This window comes from Pygoscelis adeliae, unplaced genomic scaffold, assembly GCF_000699105.1.
Source record: "Pygoscelis adeliae isolate BGI_AS28 unplaced genomic scaffold, ASM69910v1 Scaffold244, whole genome shotgun sequence".
Classification (NCBI taxonomy): domain Eukaryota; kingdom Metazoa; phylum Chordata; class Aves; order Sphenisciformes; family Spheniscidae; genus Pygoscelis; species Pygoscelis adeliae.
This window is the reverse complement of record NW_008824648.1, coordinates 3,184,335-3,201,382: the sequence shown is the minus strand read 5'-3', so window position 1 is coordinate 3,201,382 and position 17,048 is coordinate 3,184,335. Positions and strand designations below refer to the sequence as shown.

The 17,048-nt window shown below is 44.8% G+C and overlaps 1 protein-coding gene across 1 annotated transcript; it reads left to right on the top strand.

Annotated features, from left to right (window-relative positions):
• Window positions 1–910: 910 nt before the first annotated feature.
• Window positions 911–6,259, top strand: COMTD1 (catechol-O-methyltransferase domain containing 1; the record flags this gene model as incomplete). The annotated part of the gene is made up of 6 exons (XM_009322485.1): window positions 911–1,044; window positions 2,137–2,242; window positions 3,081–3,199; window positions 3,467–3,521; window positions 4,971–5,104; window positions 5,860–6,259. Coding segments are annotated over 6 exons (701 nt in total), but the record flags the coding sequence as incomplete, so codon positions are not given.
• Window positions 6,260–17,048: the final 10,789 nt, after the last annotated feature.

Below are 17,048 nucleotides of genomic sequence, written 5' to 3'. Positions count from 1 at the left end.
CTGGCAACAGTTTGGCTTCCAGCCCCCGGGGCCAGGGGGAGCGCGGACACACGATCAGGCTGGGGAAGGAGCCTGGTGTTTGCTGGCCGCTTGCTTATTTACCCTTTGACTTCAGGCAAGTGGCTGAAATAATCCACACCTCAGTGTGGTCGTCTGTAAAATAGAGCCGTTAACAGAAAAGAAGATAGAAACCTCGAAATAAAAGTGTTCTTTAATAGCAAACAACTCTCAGCAGATGTGGAACTGGATTTTTTTTGTTGTTATTTCTTTAAAATACTTGCCCCATTTGGTAAAAGAAGCATTGGGCATCAAAGCTGAGATCAGTTCCGTATTTAAGTGGACAAGCAATAGTCCTTAAACTTCAGCTTTCAGCACCTACTTTTTTGCACTGATTTCATGCTAAACAAGCCATTGAGCAAGGCCAGACTTCCCCTGGCTAGGGGGCAGAACGCTGTCGTTAGGAGAACACAGGACTTGAGAAGATGCATCTGCTGACGGCCCTAAAGACCAGCAGCCTCTATCCATCTGCAAAACAAGGTCCCAGAGTAAGAAAATAGCGTATCTAACTCAGGCTTCTCTCTTTACACAGTTGCCCTTTGGGTTTCGATGTGGTTACTTGTCCTGTAAGAATATGACAGCTTGTAACCTTCACAGTGGCCACTGAAAAACACAGTACCCCAGCCTTTCCTTTGCAGCCGTGGGCTGGACATCTTTGAGCTTAAAAAGAAGGAGGAAAAAAAAAATGGCAGTCCACTGGGCTGTCCGGCTATGTTGCATTTTCCTTTTTCACTGGATTTTTCAGAGCAAAGAACTCTTTAACCTTTAGTAATACTTAAGTGCTTGCTTTATTTAAGCAGGCAATAACTGAAAAAGATAAAAGTTCTTACTATTCCTTTTTTTTTTTTGATAGGTAAAAGATACCCTTCTTTAGTTTTTGGGACACCCAAATCATCCAAGAGTATTATTGGGAAAAGCAGTCCCCTCTGGCAATACATACTGGATCACTCTTTGCGGGAACATCCAATTCTAAAGAAGCTGCGACTGGTCAGTATTTTATCCCCCAACGCAGGTTTTCTGTTCAGTGCCGTTACTGTTCCAGTAGGACCTTTTGGTATCGCCCACACCTCGTCCTGAACTGCTGGACTCTTGTGATATTCCTTCCTCCATCTTATTTGCATACACATTAGAATGTCTTTTGAACTGGTAATACCCAGACTCTTCAATGTTCAGGGCTACCTAAATGAGTATTTAATAGTATTGGCATATGTTTTAGACGCGTCTTTTTATCCATGGCTCCCAAGCCCATGTGTTTGGGCTGCACTTGATTTTTGACTTGAACAGATGACTTCATTTTAGTTGGCATATCAGGAAGCTGTAGCTCAGAGAGGTGATGTCCTCCAGCAGGCCTCGGAACAGACCGCCTGACTCAGGACTGAAGTCATTTCAAAGTGAGACAAACTACTCCTGCCTAAAAGCAACCAAATGTTAAGTACTGGAGCTGGCTGGTTGGAATGAGCCCTAGAGGAGGAAAGGAAATGGGAGGACCGTCCTTTCCACTCAACTGCCCACGGCACAGCCCTGCTTCTCCTGCTGCCCCCTCCTCAGTGCCAGGGGTCCTCCCGCCCTGGCTCGGGCACAGCTCCTCCAGCTCTGCGCTGTGTAGCCCCAGCCACGTGCTCTGACCTTTGGCAACAGACTTTAACCTAGCAGTTCATAAAGCCATCCTACGTGCCTTCGAGGAATAAGGGCGTAAGTACAAATGTTATAATTTTTTTTAAAAAGTGCATCTGTTTATGTAAATACACAGAAATAAAGGACTTTGACAGTCAAGGTTCCTCTATGGTTCTTCGTCAGTTATAACTATCGCTGAGTTTGCCACAGCCACGGTAACTTTGGGGCATATTACTGCTTTGAATGATTAGCCACTGCTTATGACACACACCCCGCCCTCCTTAGTTACCGCTAAATTCAAACCAGTTTCTGGCTCATAGATGGAGCACAGAGCCATCTAAAAGGAGAAAGGTAGGAGTATCTGTTTTTCCTGGGGTTTCCTCTGGGTTTTTTCCCTAGGTTACTGTTTTAGAAGCTCTGGGTTTTGTTTGATGTGATGTGTTGGGGTTTTTTTCTCATTTCTAGCTCACTGCTGATCACCCCTGGAGTAAAATGATGGTGTCCTGTGACCAGGCTCAGCTTATGGCAAATTTGGTCAAACTCATTAAAGCCAAGAAAGTTATTGAAATAGGTAAGAGTGTCACTTTGTCCTCTCTGTAGTAGAATAAAGCTCCTGGCTGTGCTTTTCCAAATACAGCCATGTTTACATAAGATAAGGTACCTAAACATAGTAAGGCACTGCATACTTGTCTCGGCAAACAGGTGGGCAAACTACAGTGTGAAAAGTAGTGTCTAATTTGTGCTTGCTTGCCACTTTGTCTATCTGTGCATTCAGTAATTCCGGCATCAGCATGGATGTCTCATCAACTCTGAGGCAACCTGAAAAAATAAGACCAACAGATCACTTTGGGTCTCCAGTAGCTGCAGGACAGGGTGTATTCTTTCCTTCCTGTATCGGTTTCTTGCCAGAAGGAAACGTTCTGCTGCACAGGCCCTGCATCCAATCCACTTTCCTTGATGCACCTATGTTAGCAGCACGTCCCAAAGCCAGACTGATGATGAGCAGCCAGGTACGGGTTCCCACCATCTTCATTCTTGGCCTGGCTGTTATGATGCCCTGGTATTTTGCTGCTGGTCCAGTCCCTTTGGCTCAGGATTTAGCTCCACTTTTAAATAAGGGTGTTGCTCAGAGATGCGGGACCAGACTCTGCCCTGTGTGTCCAGGAGACTTTTGGAAAGAGCCAACATTAAGCTTTGCTAAAAAATTGATTTAAAAAAAGTACAAATTCCTCCCAACCCCCCATTACATTAAAATGGAGGGGAAAAACCTTTTGTGTCCGTTAACAAATTGCCATCCTTGACTCCTTTGGGGTTTTTATTCCTGAAAGGAGCCCTGTAGTTCACTAATTATCTTTTTTCCCCCCCCCCCACAATATGGTAAGTGTTGATGACTCTTGTGATTTTCCTAGGTGTTTTCACAGGTTATAATACCTTGAATATGGCTCTGGTCCTGCCAGATAATGGCAGAGTTATTGCCTGTGATATAAATGAGGACTATGTCAAAATTGGAAAGCCACTGTGGAAGGAGGTAAGCAGCGTCTTTTCTGTTACATGTTTGGGACGGCTCCATTTGCATGTCAAGAGATTTTGGTATCTTAGGCTTGCACATTCACACACAAGCATTCATATCATTAAAGGAGGCTGAGACAGTTCAATTTGGAAAGACAAATAAGTGCTGTCTGGAACCTACAAATAATAGGAAAAATATCTGAACACCAGTCACTCCCTGAGTGCAACCTACTAACAGGTTATTTCTTGACCACTTTCATCAACTCTTTGTTCTTTTTCATTCTAGGCAGGAGTAGAGCATAAAATTGACCTGCGGATTAAGCCAGCAATTCAAACACTTGGTAAGTAACCTAAAATACTTTTTTTTTTTTTTCCCCCTCCCCTAGAAATAGGAGATGGATATAATACTGATGAAATCTAGGACCAAATATGCTTGTGGATGTGATCCCTTTGCTAACAGAGAGACAGCTTCTCTTACATTTAAAAAAAAAAAAATCAGAAAACTTCACAACTTCAGAAGGTCACAGTTTTCCTGCATGCTAGCAGAGAGGAAGAAAATGCTTGTCCTGTGTAGTGGGCTGTACTGGTCACTCACCTGTCCTGTCCATCGCCTTGTTTAATCTATGAAGTACTATTGTCAGCTGCTTCTGGGAAAGCTGATTAAAACAGATTAATTAGACAAAGCCCAATTTCTCTTATCCATTGTCCATTCTAAGCAAGTATTTCTTTGTTATAGACAGGAAGAGTTTTCTGAAAGGGCTGAGGTGCAGAAGAAATACAGAAGCCAATATAAAACTCAGGGTATAACAGTTGTGTCCAGAGGAGTTCAAATTTAGGATGTGCCAAAAGCATGCAAGGCCATTAGAAAGACAATGACTTTTCTCATTCAAGAAAAGAGAGGATGTGGGACAGAGGGAATATTAATAAACTTTCTGAAAATGCAAGAAATTTGCTAGGAATGAAGGAGGCAGAAGAAGATTTCCAGCAAAGGCGTTTGATGGATCCACAGATCCATCCGTAACCTTGTATTACTTGCAGATTCATCCATCCTTTCTAAAGAGGCAAACATTAGCAGTCTACTAGGATGCAGTGTCCTTGAAGTCTGACGGACAGCTTTGTCTAGGCAGTGCTTCAGACAAAAAGATCCTCTGTTGGCAGAGGACAAGGGCAGGTGAGAGGGGTGGCCGAGGACCTTAGGAAGGCAGCAGTCAGCCCCTCTGCAACTGGCAATTTCAAGTTCTCGGTCAAGGAGTCCATTTAGGAGAACTTAAAACTGAATTCCACTTGCCTTGGCCCAGAGAGCGACTACTTACAGCAATCTTTTGCTGTGACAAAGATCTCTGGCAGGGTTTGTTCATGACCTGTATCATGGCACTTGATCATCAATAAGAGATTAGCATTTAGGACCTGTTCATAAATGTGAGAAAAATCCTAATCCTCTTAAGTTCTCCTCAGTCAGCTCAAAAAATAGCTGAAGGTGTAGAGTCCAGTTTCAAACTGCTTGACTTGTTTTTACGGCTCCTTTCAGCAGTTCCAGCTGTATCCTGCAGGTTTAGAACTACTCCGTGAACTTCCAAGTAGGCAGAACTCAGTAACTTGAATGTTTTATGGCATACATCGTGTCTAGATTGGTTTCTGTGGGATAAGCTTTTCTAGTAATTAGGTGTAGAGGATAGGCTGCCTGGTCAAGGCACGAAAACATTATTTAATGAGAACTTTGACACAAGTGGATGACTTCCTCCTACACAGCATTAACCAGGGTGTAACGACTCACTTTGTTGCTCATCTAGATGAACTGTTGGCCAGTGGAGAAGCGGAAACCTTTGACTTTGCTTTCATTGATGCGGATAAAGAAAGCTGCAATGAGTACTATGAAAAATGTTTGCGCCTCATAAAGAAAGGGGGAATAATAGCTATTGATAATGTAAGTACTGCAGTTGTAGTGGTAGTAGCACAGGGAGTTACTGCTTTTGCCTCTGGGAAAGGAAAAAAAAAAGTCACAGTGGGATTCTAGTAAGGTGATTTCTGACCTGCAACTCGTTGCCAATTGCAACATGTTTGTTCCATGTTATACAAAGGAGGCTTTTAAAATTCAACATAAATTCCTAAAGTAAGCTATATGGAACACGAATATAAGCAAGGAATAAAACCCTGTAGTAGTAACGTCTTAAATTTATATTAGTACATAAACAGCCTGTGGTAACAGAAACATAAAATTTTTTGTAATTCATTACAGAGAATGCTCTGTATTATTCTGATTTGTAGTGCATTTTCTACTACGTACAGTACTTACACAAGATCAAAGGTAGCACTTGTAATCAGTAACTACTAATAAGTTATCAATTAATAACTTTTCCTAGAAAGAAAGAACGATGTTATACTTCAGGGACCTTCAGGGTTATGGTGGCAGCTGAACAGGGGCTTTTAAAAATACCTATGTTTAATCACATCTCTCTTTATTTTGGCTTCTAACTTGTAGTAGAAGTACAATTAGCCAATCCTGTGGACTCCCAATCCCAGTTGCTTATGAGAGGTCCGTGTCAGAGACCACTAGAAATCTGAAATACAATAAGTAATACCAATTTCTTGAAAATATGCAGGACCTTTTCCAAAGCTTCCTTTGTGGTCCAAGGAACATATTGGAACAAATGAGGTGCATGCCATTTCTTTTTTCAATAGGTCCTTTGGAGTGGAAGGGTGCTAAAACCAAGAAAGGATGACTTGGCAACCCAGAGCATCCACCACCTCAATGAGAAGCTTCTCAGAGATGCACGAGTCAATATCAGCATGCTCCCAATGGGGGATGGAGTCACACTAGCTTTCAAGTTGTAACTGGAGGAAGCCCAGCAGATGGGAAACAACAAGCAGCATCAAATCATCAGGAAAAATGCAGGCGGAGCGGTATCAAAAATGGTTATTTAACCTGTATCTCCACTGGATAGCATAGCCTGGCAAAGTAGACTTTAGGAGCAGCAGGATCCTAAGGGCAGCTAAGTTGGGAAGAGAGACTATTTTAAGATCTACTATGGTTTCTTATTTTAGCTGTAATAAAGCAAGTAAACTTACGTGAAGTTGTCCCTGTAAGACAGTGGTTGGAAAAAATCTCCCTCTGTAGAACTACTGAGTTCCGAGTGAGCCAATACAGCAAGGTCATTTTCTGTCCTAAAAGAGGCTACTGAGTAGCAGAATAATCAGTCCTACCATCAAAAGGAAGTGGAGTTTACTAATGTTCAAAGCCATAATAGAAAAATGGGTTTTTAATGAAACGTACACGACATCGAGGAGACTGCTAGCCTTCTCAAACTAACGATATTGAAAGTCACTGGTAATCCTTGAAGGGTACTACATAAGAAGCCTCAAATATACACCATCTGGGGGCAGGGGGAGGAAAAAGGTAGTTGTCTTTAAAAGCGTGTCAAAGGACAAACAGGATTTCCAATACAGAGCACTCCCTAAAACCCTGGTGTGCAAGGACTGCGTTTCTTTAACCTAGGTAACAGTGCAGGTAGATTTTTTTTTTTTTTAAGTCAAAATGAGGAAGAGCAAATGGGCAAGAAGAAAACCAAACCAGTTCTTCCTCCTTCCTCTCTCCCTCCCACCTGCCCGCCAAAGCAGCAACTTGCTAGGTGCTTGTTTCCTAGAAAGTTGCAAGCACAGAGCATTGGTGGCAAGTCTGCAGAAGGAAAATGATGATTGTATGAGGATGCGATACAGCTGTTAACTGGCCATTCAAATAATTACTGCAAGCAGAGATTCCCTTCCCTAGGCAGCATGGAACAAAATGATACTTTTTCCACACCCTAGCAAAGTATTTTTCCTACAGTATTCTTAACTCCTAGTTAACTTCATTTGCTGTTGTCTTCCATTACTCTTGTTTCATCCTGATGCATTCTATAAAATTTTTGATCAAGAAACACTAGTTGAAAAAGCTCACCTTACCTGGGACTAATGAAGGAGACTTAAGAGGGCGGGAGGCATATTCAGTTCAAGCCAGAGAATGAGAGTCCAGCTAATGACTTCTTTCCATGGTGAATTACAAATAGTAATACCTGATTTTCAGGGCTTTTTATTTCAGCCTGAAATTCTTATTACAGAGAAAGCCTAATTAAACAAGAAACCAAAACTAGCACTTTACAGACTAAAGCTCCACTGGCTACTGTTTTGGGGGACGGATACACTGGAAGGGTATCATATGTATATTGAGGAAAAGGGTTACTTTAGATTTGTTGGTCTCCTGTAGGGAAGCTGTATCAGAGCTAAGAGAATCCTTCTTCCATTTGCTTAAATAATGTACTTGAATGACTCAAGGCACTGGGGGACAAAGATTTCAAGTCTCAAAATTGTTAGAACTGGCTACTCGGCTCATATTTTTGAATTTTCAGCTGGGTGGCTTGGGTTCTGTTAAGGGGCAGACGTCCAGGGTACAGGTCTTACCCATCTCAGACACTCGTGGTAGTATATGGCAGTGGGAGAGTAATGAAGAAAGGAAGTGTTGCCTGATGGTTTCAGAGTGGGGCTATGAGTGAGGAGATCTCAATTCTATTTCTGTCACTTCCACTTAAAACCCTGATTCAGCAGAGCATGTCAGGATGTGCTTAAGTACTTTGCTGAATTGAGGACTGGCTGCTGTAAAGTAAAATCCATGTCTGGGAGAAGGCCAGGACAAGGTGCATACGGCCCTTAAATGAGATTTTAAATAGGGCATGAAGCTTGCCCAATTTCTTTTTCTGGGTACAGTTTTACCCTCAGAGCTTCAAACCTCTGCGTGCCTCAATTTTCTTACCTGCGTAAAAGGAGTAATACCTTGCCAAATTCTTAATGACTATAACAACTCTCAGATGAAGTGGCTAAAGGAATATACAAGATCATTATACGTTTGTATGAAAAGCTTCTGGCCACATTCTACATTACAATTTTACTTTTTAAGTAGATAACAAAAAATCGTAAAGGCTACAAACACAAAATGGGACACTTTGACAGCTGGGGCATCCTCTCAAATATTCCTGCTTTCAGAGGCTGTAGGCTGATAATCACGAGCGAGCTACAAGCTGTTAAGAATACATACCCTGGCCTAAAAGTACCGTGATGGCCTTTTCCAAACACGCAGAAGTCACTGGAAGATTGATCACAGACTCTGTAACTGTTTTGCTGCTAATGTCCAAGTTGCAAGAATCCTCTCAGTAAAGCCGAGCCAAAAATGGGCAAGCACGGTGAGTATTTTTGCAAGAAACTGTCAAATAACAGTTTAACAACACTCAAAACCAGATACAAACAATCATAGTTCATGAATTCAAAAACTCCTGTTCCTTGAATGGTGAGAACTGGCAAAGTCACCTATGCTAGAGGAAGACCTATCGAGTGCCTGAGGCTGAAGCCACGTGCAGCAGGCTAGCATTTTGCCTCTGCTTTGAACTCTGCTCCATTTTAAATATGCAGAGCATAGTGTGAGCATTTAATCAAACCTGTCTCCATCCTGATCACGTAATTACCATTAGAAAGAATAGCAATGTGTCCCTAAACTATAGATTGATGAGCCATCTGTAAGCTGAAACAAAGAGCAGAAGGAAGCTTAATTGAATCAAATATTTAGAATACATTACACTCTATCTTGCAGTTACTCAGAAGCTGGCCTTCTCTTCAGGCTTCTGTCCTGCACGTCTGGAATTCATCACCGCTAACTACATTTAATCCTTCAACCTTACTATAAAGTGACTGCTGGTATTATATAATTATGGTTTAATTCAAGTGGTGAATCAGCTTTAGGGAATTTGTGGGGACAATGGGAATTTAGGCTTTCGTTAGGTGGCGAGAGTGGACCACACGATAATGCAGCAAAAGTCTTTGTCTCTCTCTAACGGCAAGGTCATGTATGGGATCTTATGGGCCTGCTCACCTCTCCCAGGTAACACACCTGCCTGAGCTACTGCTCACACTGTAGAGGCTCAGGATTTTCCACCCTCAAAGACCTGGGGGCACAGCTCTTGCCCAAACCCTACCACCCAGCTGTTCGTGCAACACTGGCAGCTCTTCTAATTGCAAGGGTTGACCGCAGAGAGGCCAACACAGGTGACAAAGGTACAGTTGGGACTTGCTCAGAAGCAAAAGGGGACTGAAGGATAGTGCATTTAAAAAAAAAAAAAATCCCCCTAGTGCAGTAACTCCCAGAAGCCACCATGAGAATGAAAACATGTAATCCTCACTGCTGGTCAGGCATCTCAGTCCCTGCTCCAAAGATGTCACACTCGAAATGGTGTGGTGTGACATTTGGATGGGTGACAGGGAAAGGAACAGAAGACTGTTTCAGAGCAGACTTTGCATCTCTGCTAGCTAATTAAATGAGCAGATGATACTCGCTCAGCAGTGCTGCCATGCTCCCACTTTGTGCTGGCCCTCTGCGACATACCCAGAGGAAAGACGGCAAGAGCTTGGAGTTATCTACAGCGTGGAAAGCACTCAGGGCTCAGACTGGGTGCTGAGAAATCTAGAGAGGGGGCTGCCCCAAAAAAGAAACAACTCACTGTCCAAGGGTAGACGCAGGGGTTCCTGAATGCTCAAGGCTCGCTTCTGCATTTTCAACGCTGCAGCTTTTGATCCCGCTGGGACACGCGGGGGACGAAGCAGGGAGCATCATCGGTCTCTCACGTTGCTGCAGGCCTAAAGGAAAACTGGGCTGCTGGGTGCAGCGTAACTTAGAGGCATTTGTTTGAACCTCTGGCACTGCCATCCCCCCTTTTAACACACTCATTAAGTGTTTTTAATCTGTTTGAATTTAGCCACGTTACACACGGACAGCACTTTCTGTGAATTGCTGCTCACGGAAGACAATTAGCAAGCCTTTTGTGATAAAGCCCTTAGGATACAGGGAAAGGAACATGAATATAAACCTCATCCAAATCCCCTCCTTTGAAGCACGAACAGCTCCCCACGTTCCCCAGAAACCTTGCAGCTGAGACCTGAGGCACACGCCATGTCTCAGGCACTGCTATCTTGATGATATTCGGGTGGCAACAGCAGCAAGTGCCATAACTTGCAGCTGGCTCCTCTTTGACAACATAATAGCACAGTTAGCTGCATCCCTGCCTGTGTTCTCTTTATCACTTGAAGAAATCCATCCTAAACGGCCACAACAGGGGTAAATGAGCTAAGAGGTCAGTGCTGTTTTGAGAGACTGTTCTCCCTACTAGTTGAGATGAATACAGCTTGGTTTTATCTAACTCATCTGCTGAAACTGCACAGGCCTCCTCCACCCCTGGCACCACCCTCGCACTACCACGAGGAACACGACCGCGCTGAGCGGCTCCATCTGTTCTTCCAAACAATGGGTACGCCAACACATTCAGATAACCTACGAGCTCCCCACGCACAAGAGATCTGGACCCATCTCTGGGTGGTTTGCAGCACTGCTCATTTCATTTTCACGAGAGCGGCAGCACTATCATGTCCTTCCCAGAATGAAAATGTGGAAAGCCATAAATAAAACGAGAAGGGCCTTCTGGGGAGGGATTTCTGATGAGATCCCAGACAAGAAGTACTGCGCAGGGAACGACGAAGCCGATTCTTCCCTCTTTGCACACCTAAGAGCTGCAAATGAGCATTCCCTGCCACAGTGAGCACTGAAGTTTCTTCAGAGAAACTTAAAGGTAATAAGCTTTTTGTTTCCTCACCCATAAGTTGCTCTGCTCTCTGGTCTGCCAAGCCCTGCCAGTTTCTCTGCTGCTGCTGCATGTTGCGCCCCGTGATTTGCACTGGGATGAAAGGCTCTGTGCGAGTATAAAGCATTACCTCTGCACAATTCTAATCACACACAAATTGGTCTCATGCATTTGCAGCTACTCGTGGTTTCTAAGTCACCTGTTTTATAATAATAATTTTAAAAGCAATGTTTTGGAAAAGGAAATGAACAAACATAAAACCTGTAAAAGAGGGAAATTAATGTGGGATTTCAGACAGGTTATTTATCTTCCTTTTTGGCTCAGTGCAATACTGTAGGGATAAGCACATAACTAGCTGCTCTAATATTTATTCCTATTATAGGAAAAGTAAACATTGCTGATAAGTCACTGCTTTCCAGGATTAGATTTCGTATTTTAGAGACTGCTTTAAATTAATGCAGAAGCAAACATTATCTTTTCTTCTTATTCATATATTTCCCTAATGAGTTCCAAGCAAATTGTGCCTACTTATATTTTATGATTTTAAATAATTAAAACATTTTATGGAGGCAACTAAAATTCTCCCCAGAGTTAGCAGAAAGATTATTGATTGAACAGATCTCAAGCTACAAGGAAAAAATTATTATTTAGTTTAAAGGCTCATAATTTTATTCCTATTCACCTACTGAAAAACCAAGAGACTGCATTTTTACAGCAACCTTTTGAGTTACGCTGGGGTAGGGACTTGGGTTATGTTGGTGAGCTGAAAGTAGTAGCTTTTTGACATTGCAAAATTAGATTTGCAGAAGATAGTTAACGAGAGTGTTATTGCTGCTGTCACAAGTAAATGCAACGCCTAACTACTGCATACACATGCGACAACACAGTGTTCATTACCCAGGATAAAGCCTGGCTGTACAGTCACAACACCGAGAATTTGCATCAAATCCACAAATGCAAAACATCAACAGAAGAAGTCCGCTCGCAGGGGAGGACCGGTTCACAGGACACGCAGGCTCTCTGCGTCATGTCGCGTGGCACGGCCACAGGAGTCCATAGGGTTATGGCCCAGATGTTACTGGCCTGTAGCACAACCCCCAGCAACAGAAAGGGGGTTTCTACCAGCATGAGAAGAAAAACAAACCAACCAACCAAACCACAACAACAAAAAAGAAACAAAAACAAAAGAGACAAACACATTTTAAAACAGGTGCAAAGAAACCTGTAGAAGGGAAATGGATGCTTGCAAATCTAAATGGAAATAAAAGCCAGTAACAGCTGGAGATAAAATTTAGGCTTATTTGTAAGGAACCTCATGCTTGTCCATGATGTCACTTGTATCTTTTCACGTGTGTTTTGTTAGGAAGCAAACATTAGGAGTTTACATTTAAAGGTAAGCAAAACATGTAGCTCTTTGGACTAGCTAATTAAAAAAAAAAAAAAAAAAAAGGAGAAATTGCAAAATTTAGTCTAATATAGATAAAGATCCAAAATGCTGACTTCTAAGCATTATTGTTTACCCTGCAGGTCCTACCCTTTTCCCTATAAGAGCTAAACTCACACAGGCTGTGCCTCACGACACTCAATGCTTACTTCATTTCTTTATAAAGTAAGGTAATAAGCTAGCTAATTAAACAGGTCGACGTTGCTGATGTCTGCTACAGGTCAAAACCTGGAAGGCAGGAGGAGCAGTAACAGCTGCAACCAGCAGCAGGGGAAAGTTTCGTCAGATGGCGATGGACAGCTTTGAATCCAGGCAGAGCTGCGAGGGCTACGTGGGGACAGGGAAGGGGCAGCGAGACATCCACGCCGCTCTGTGTGGGGGGACCCACGTCTGCCTCCGCCTCTGGCAAGGTCCAGCTCCACGGACGAAGGCGAGGAAGGGTCCCTCAGGTGCCTTCACCCACTGCTTCCACCCAGCCACCGACGTCTCCTCAGCCTCGCGGGCACATCAGCAGGGTATTGGCGTGCCATTTCCGCGGTGTCACCTTCAGTGTCCTCTAGCCATCTAAATGTCAGCTGCTGTGAAACGCTCTCCCAAGACACTTAATCCATCTTTTCAATGTAGAGTAATTAGTGGGGTCGTTCCAAAGCAGAAAGCCACAGATAATTGTGCAACTACTGTGCCGTCATGTATTATATCAGAAATTAATACAACCTGAAAGAAATTGCAGGGCCCTCCTTCGTTTCCTTTGAACAGCAGAGCTAGATTATATTCCAGTGAGTCTCAAAGACATCCCCAGTGCAGAGGAGCATTAATTCACTATCAAAGTACAATTACGAACTGATACTCACTAGGTTAAACTGACAAAATGGGTCCTGTACAAAAAGCTGCAGTTCCTCCACAGACGTGTAGAGCCAGCTTCTACACCACCTCTGGGTCTTCCCACGGCTGTTGTGGATTTTAGGCACAAGTCATTTCCTGGAAACTATTCCCACCAACAGGCAGCAGTCCCTCTCCTCGGGTTGGGAGGACCATCAAGATGGAGCCAGTAAGGTGTCCTGCTGAGCTCCCTTGCCCCCCATCAAGGTCTGCTGCATGGGATCGGACCTATCCTCACAGTCCGAGACTGATCCAAGTTATGACTGAACACTAACTTGAAAGAGGCAAAAGCACAGACACATTTAATCAACACCCAGAGATTTGGGGCCCCAAAATTCCTTCTGGTGTTACAGAAGGTGTCCCAGGTACCACCAAGCCTGTCACGCTCCCCTCTCTCACGCAGCTTTGGTTACTTTGACGGGTGCTACCAAGTTTTCCTTTCTTGATTTTCAACATAGACACTCACATTCCAGATATTGAGTGATGCCCTTTAGCTCAAGCTTAACTTCCAGACATGGACTATGGTAAACTCTTAATGAAAACTGGCAGCTAGGATCTGCCTGTTGACCTTAGGAACCATTTATGGTCACCTCCACAAACTGCATTAAAGGCACATGATTAAGGCTGCAAAGTTAAGCACTCAGAAGGTTACAAAAGACTAATTACATTTGCACAAGCAATCTTAATTTTGACCATCCTTCTTACATATAGGCATTATGATATAGATTTTAATTTTATGATCAAGCATTTCTGCATTCTACCTCTTACGTGCTCCTTCCTGACCTTATTAGGTCTTTTTACTTCTTTTGCCTTCAGGCTAATAAACTGAGAACCTATAAACAGGAAAATAGCTGGCTTTAGGCAGCTGTGCCAGTAGAGGATTCCTAGGTCTCAGAAGGGCCAAGCAGCCTTGTGCTGTGGTCACATTTCTCCAGCAGAAGAGGTGGAGGAAATTAGGGAATCACCAGCAGAAGTTATAACTGCCTTTTCTGTGTTTAATTACCTTTTCTTTCTGCTTTGTGGGGTTTTTTTTATGGAGATGAAGTAAGATAAATTGGACTGTAACAGCTACAGCAACACCAAATCATTTCAGCTAGCTCCCTGTACTTTTTCTCCAAGGGATCAAAGGCTATCAAGTAGAAGGGAAGAAAAACCGAGGATAGCTAAGAATGGGTTTTCTTATGCAACGGGAAAGTTATCCTGTGAAGGAAAGTGCTAAAATTAAAGCCTTTCTTTTCCTGGAAACTTTACATTTTGAATGTTTCTCTTTCCTTCTCTCCCTTGCTGCTAACCAGGCTGAGGTCTTCGTGCCTGAAACCCTGCCCCTCAGGCACCCACTTGTTGCTGCGCGGGCAGCTCAGCTCATGCGGCCAAGGCAGGCACGTACCCACTTGCAACGAACGCCAACACAGCCGCACTCTGCAGTGCGGCCAGCGTGTAGGGGCCAGGTGTGCCCCAGCCCCACCAAACCAAGCACGTGTCTTACAGTGACACACCATATTTTTAATTCAAGAAATCCTAGACAGAAACATGAGAGCAATCTCATTTCAGGAAGAAGAAACTGGATTAGCCTAACACAAAAGCCATGCTTCCTGCAGAGCACCACTCTCTGTGCTCGGTAGCGAGCGATGCTTTGCCAAACACAGGGGAAACCAAGAGCAACCACCTAACTCCCTGGCACTCCTCTCGGGATGGGGGGCTGCTGTGAGTTAGGAGGAGCTGTGCCTCCGGCAAAGGCTGCTATGAATGACTGTGGTGGGACTGCGTGGTACACCTCTCTGCCACAGCTTCCCACAGAAGAAAAGGAAATGGTAGGAAATGGGACTTTGAGCCAGACTGTTTAGACAGCCCACGAGAGGGAGAAATTTTGAAGCAGAAGGTGGGTTAGTTGGGTTGTGCTGGCTTGTCAGGGAGACCTACCAAGCCTCCAATGTTCATGCAAGCTCATGAACTTGTCTTATGAGGGGCATGATAAAGTTAAACCAGGTGAGCTTCAGGCTATATGAGTGGGCTGTAAACAACCTCAACAGCATGCTGATGTACCCTAAATGCAGAGAGGACCTTGGCTACAAAGCATTAGGTCTCACCTGAAAGCCTACCGGTCTTGCACCGGGACTGAACACTGTACCAGATTTCCCAAGGAAAACAAACCCAAAATATTTCCTCAAACACGGCAGAAGGAAGTCAGCCTTCTGTTACAGAGGCTGCAATACAAGCTTACATCCACACTAAATTACAGTACCCTGAAGAGGGATTTGTGAATTGCAATTTACTTAAAAACATTTCATAAAACATTGATTCCTGGAGCACCGGAGATGTCCGTTCACACTCACCTGGCGCTGTCTCTGCCAGCAAAGACTCCGCAGCTGGCAGTGTGGAGAGCCACCACCTCCGCTTTCCACATCCATGGGGATGTCCATCCGAGCTGGTCCCATTCAGACCAACCGATGAACCTTCCAGGTACAACAGCAAGCAGCCCACATCCAAACACTACTACAGTGAATGCCACTACACCCTTCCCCGCTACGGGCAGGCTTTTGTCCAGGCTAAAGGACACACGTCAAAAACAACCACCAACAAGGGAAGGCAGAAACACTCCCTGCCCTGCTCCCCAAAGCACATGCTGCCAATTAGAGAAGTCAAAATGATGCCAGGTGACTCTCATGACCAGTTGTAACCCACCCAATCCCCTCAACAAGGTAGGAAGGAAAAAATTCACTATAACTGTAAATTTGGCCTGGGCCCAGGCCCAGCCCCCTGCACCAGGGCAGCTGGCAGTGCACCCACTCCTCCCGCCCCCCAACAGCTGAAGGGGGTCAACATGCCTGGCAAAGAGGTGTTTGCATGCTCTGCTTGGGCAGGGAAATGAGGCCCCAAAGACCAATGAGGGTCCCCAAAGAGGGGAGCGGGACAAGGTGAGGCACCCTCCAGGAGGCGGCGGTGGGAAGCCTGGGGCAGCAGTGCCGGCCTCATGGTTCACTGCCTGGCCCCATGGATGCACCAGTCTTCTGGTTTTGTCCAGGAAAGACAAATTTTGTACGTTCATGAACAAAATAGCGCAGACAAAAGTTGTTTTGAACCCTCAACTGAAATATCCTGCACGACAGCTTTTTGACAGCCCCTCTGTGTGAAGGGGATGATGGTACAGTCGCTCCTCGCAGCAGTACTGACTACCCTGCGACTACTTCTGGTGGGAGGCCGCTGCCCCACGGCACCGGCGGCTCAAGCAGGCAGAAGGGTACACGTGCTTCACCACAGCATCCCCATGGGACGGGCCCTGAGCAGACTTGCTGGGCGCACGTCTTCCCTGTCCCCATGCTCCAATTGCTTGATTGGGACTTCAATTAATTGCAAGAATGGGAGAAGAGTTTATGAGCTACCCACGTTGTGGCAGTGCAAGGTCCCTAGGCTGCAGCCATATGCCCACGCTGCTGGCATGCCACGTGGCCACCGCAGGGTTGGTCCAGCCCCACCACGGTGCCTGGTGCCACCAGACGTGGGAAGATCACATTCGAATCCTTCCCCTTCTGTTTTTTGGCAGCTGGTGTGCCCTGGCCTCCTGTCAGCAAGCGCTTCTCAAAGGCGGGGGCGGCCAGAACGTCTCTTTGGAAATCAAGGGACCTCGAGCCGCTTGGAGGTTTCTAGAAAAGTATTGTCAAGTCAGGAGCAGAGCAGCAGTCGGGAAGATAACCTGCTTCGTTAATTAATTTTGTTTAGATAGGAGAGGGGATGCACCCAGGAACCAGCTGCCGGCAGCCCAACGTAGAGAACAGGACCAACCGCTCCTCCAGAAAGTCGACGGGCGCTGCCCGGGTCTCTCAGGCACGGGGCTGGGGGACATCCGAGTGCCAGCGCACGCGGGGCTTTTCCTCCTCTAATTCTATTCCTTTAGC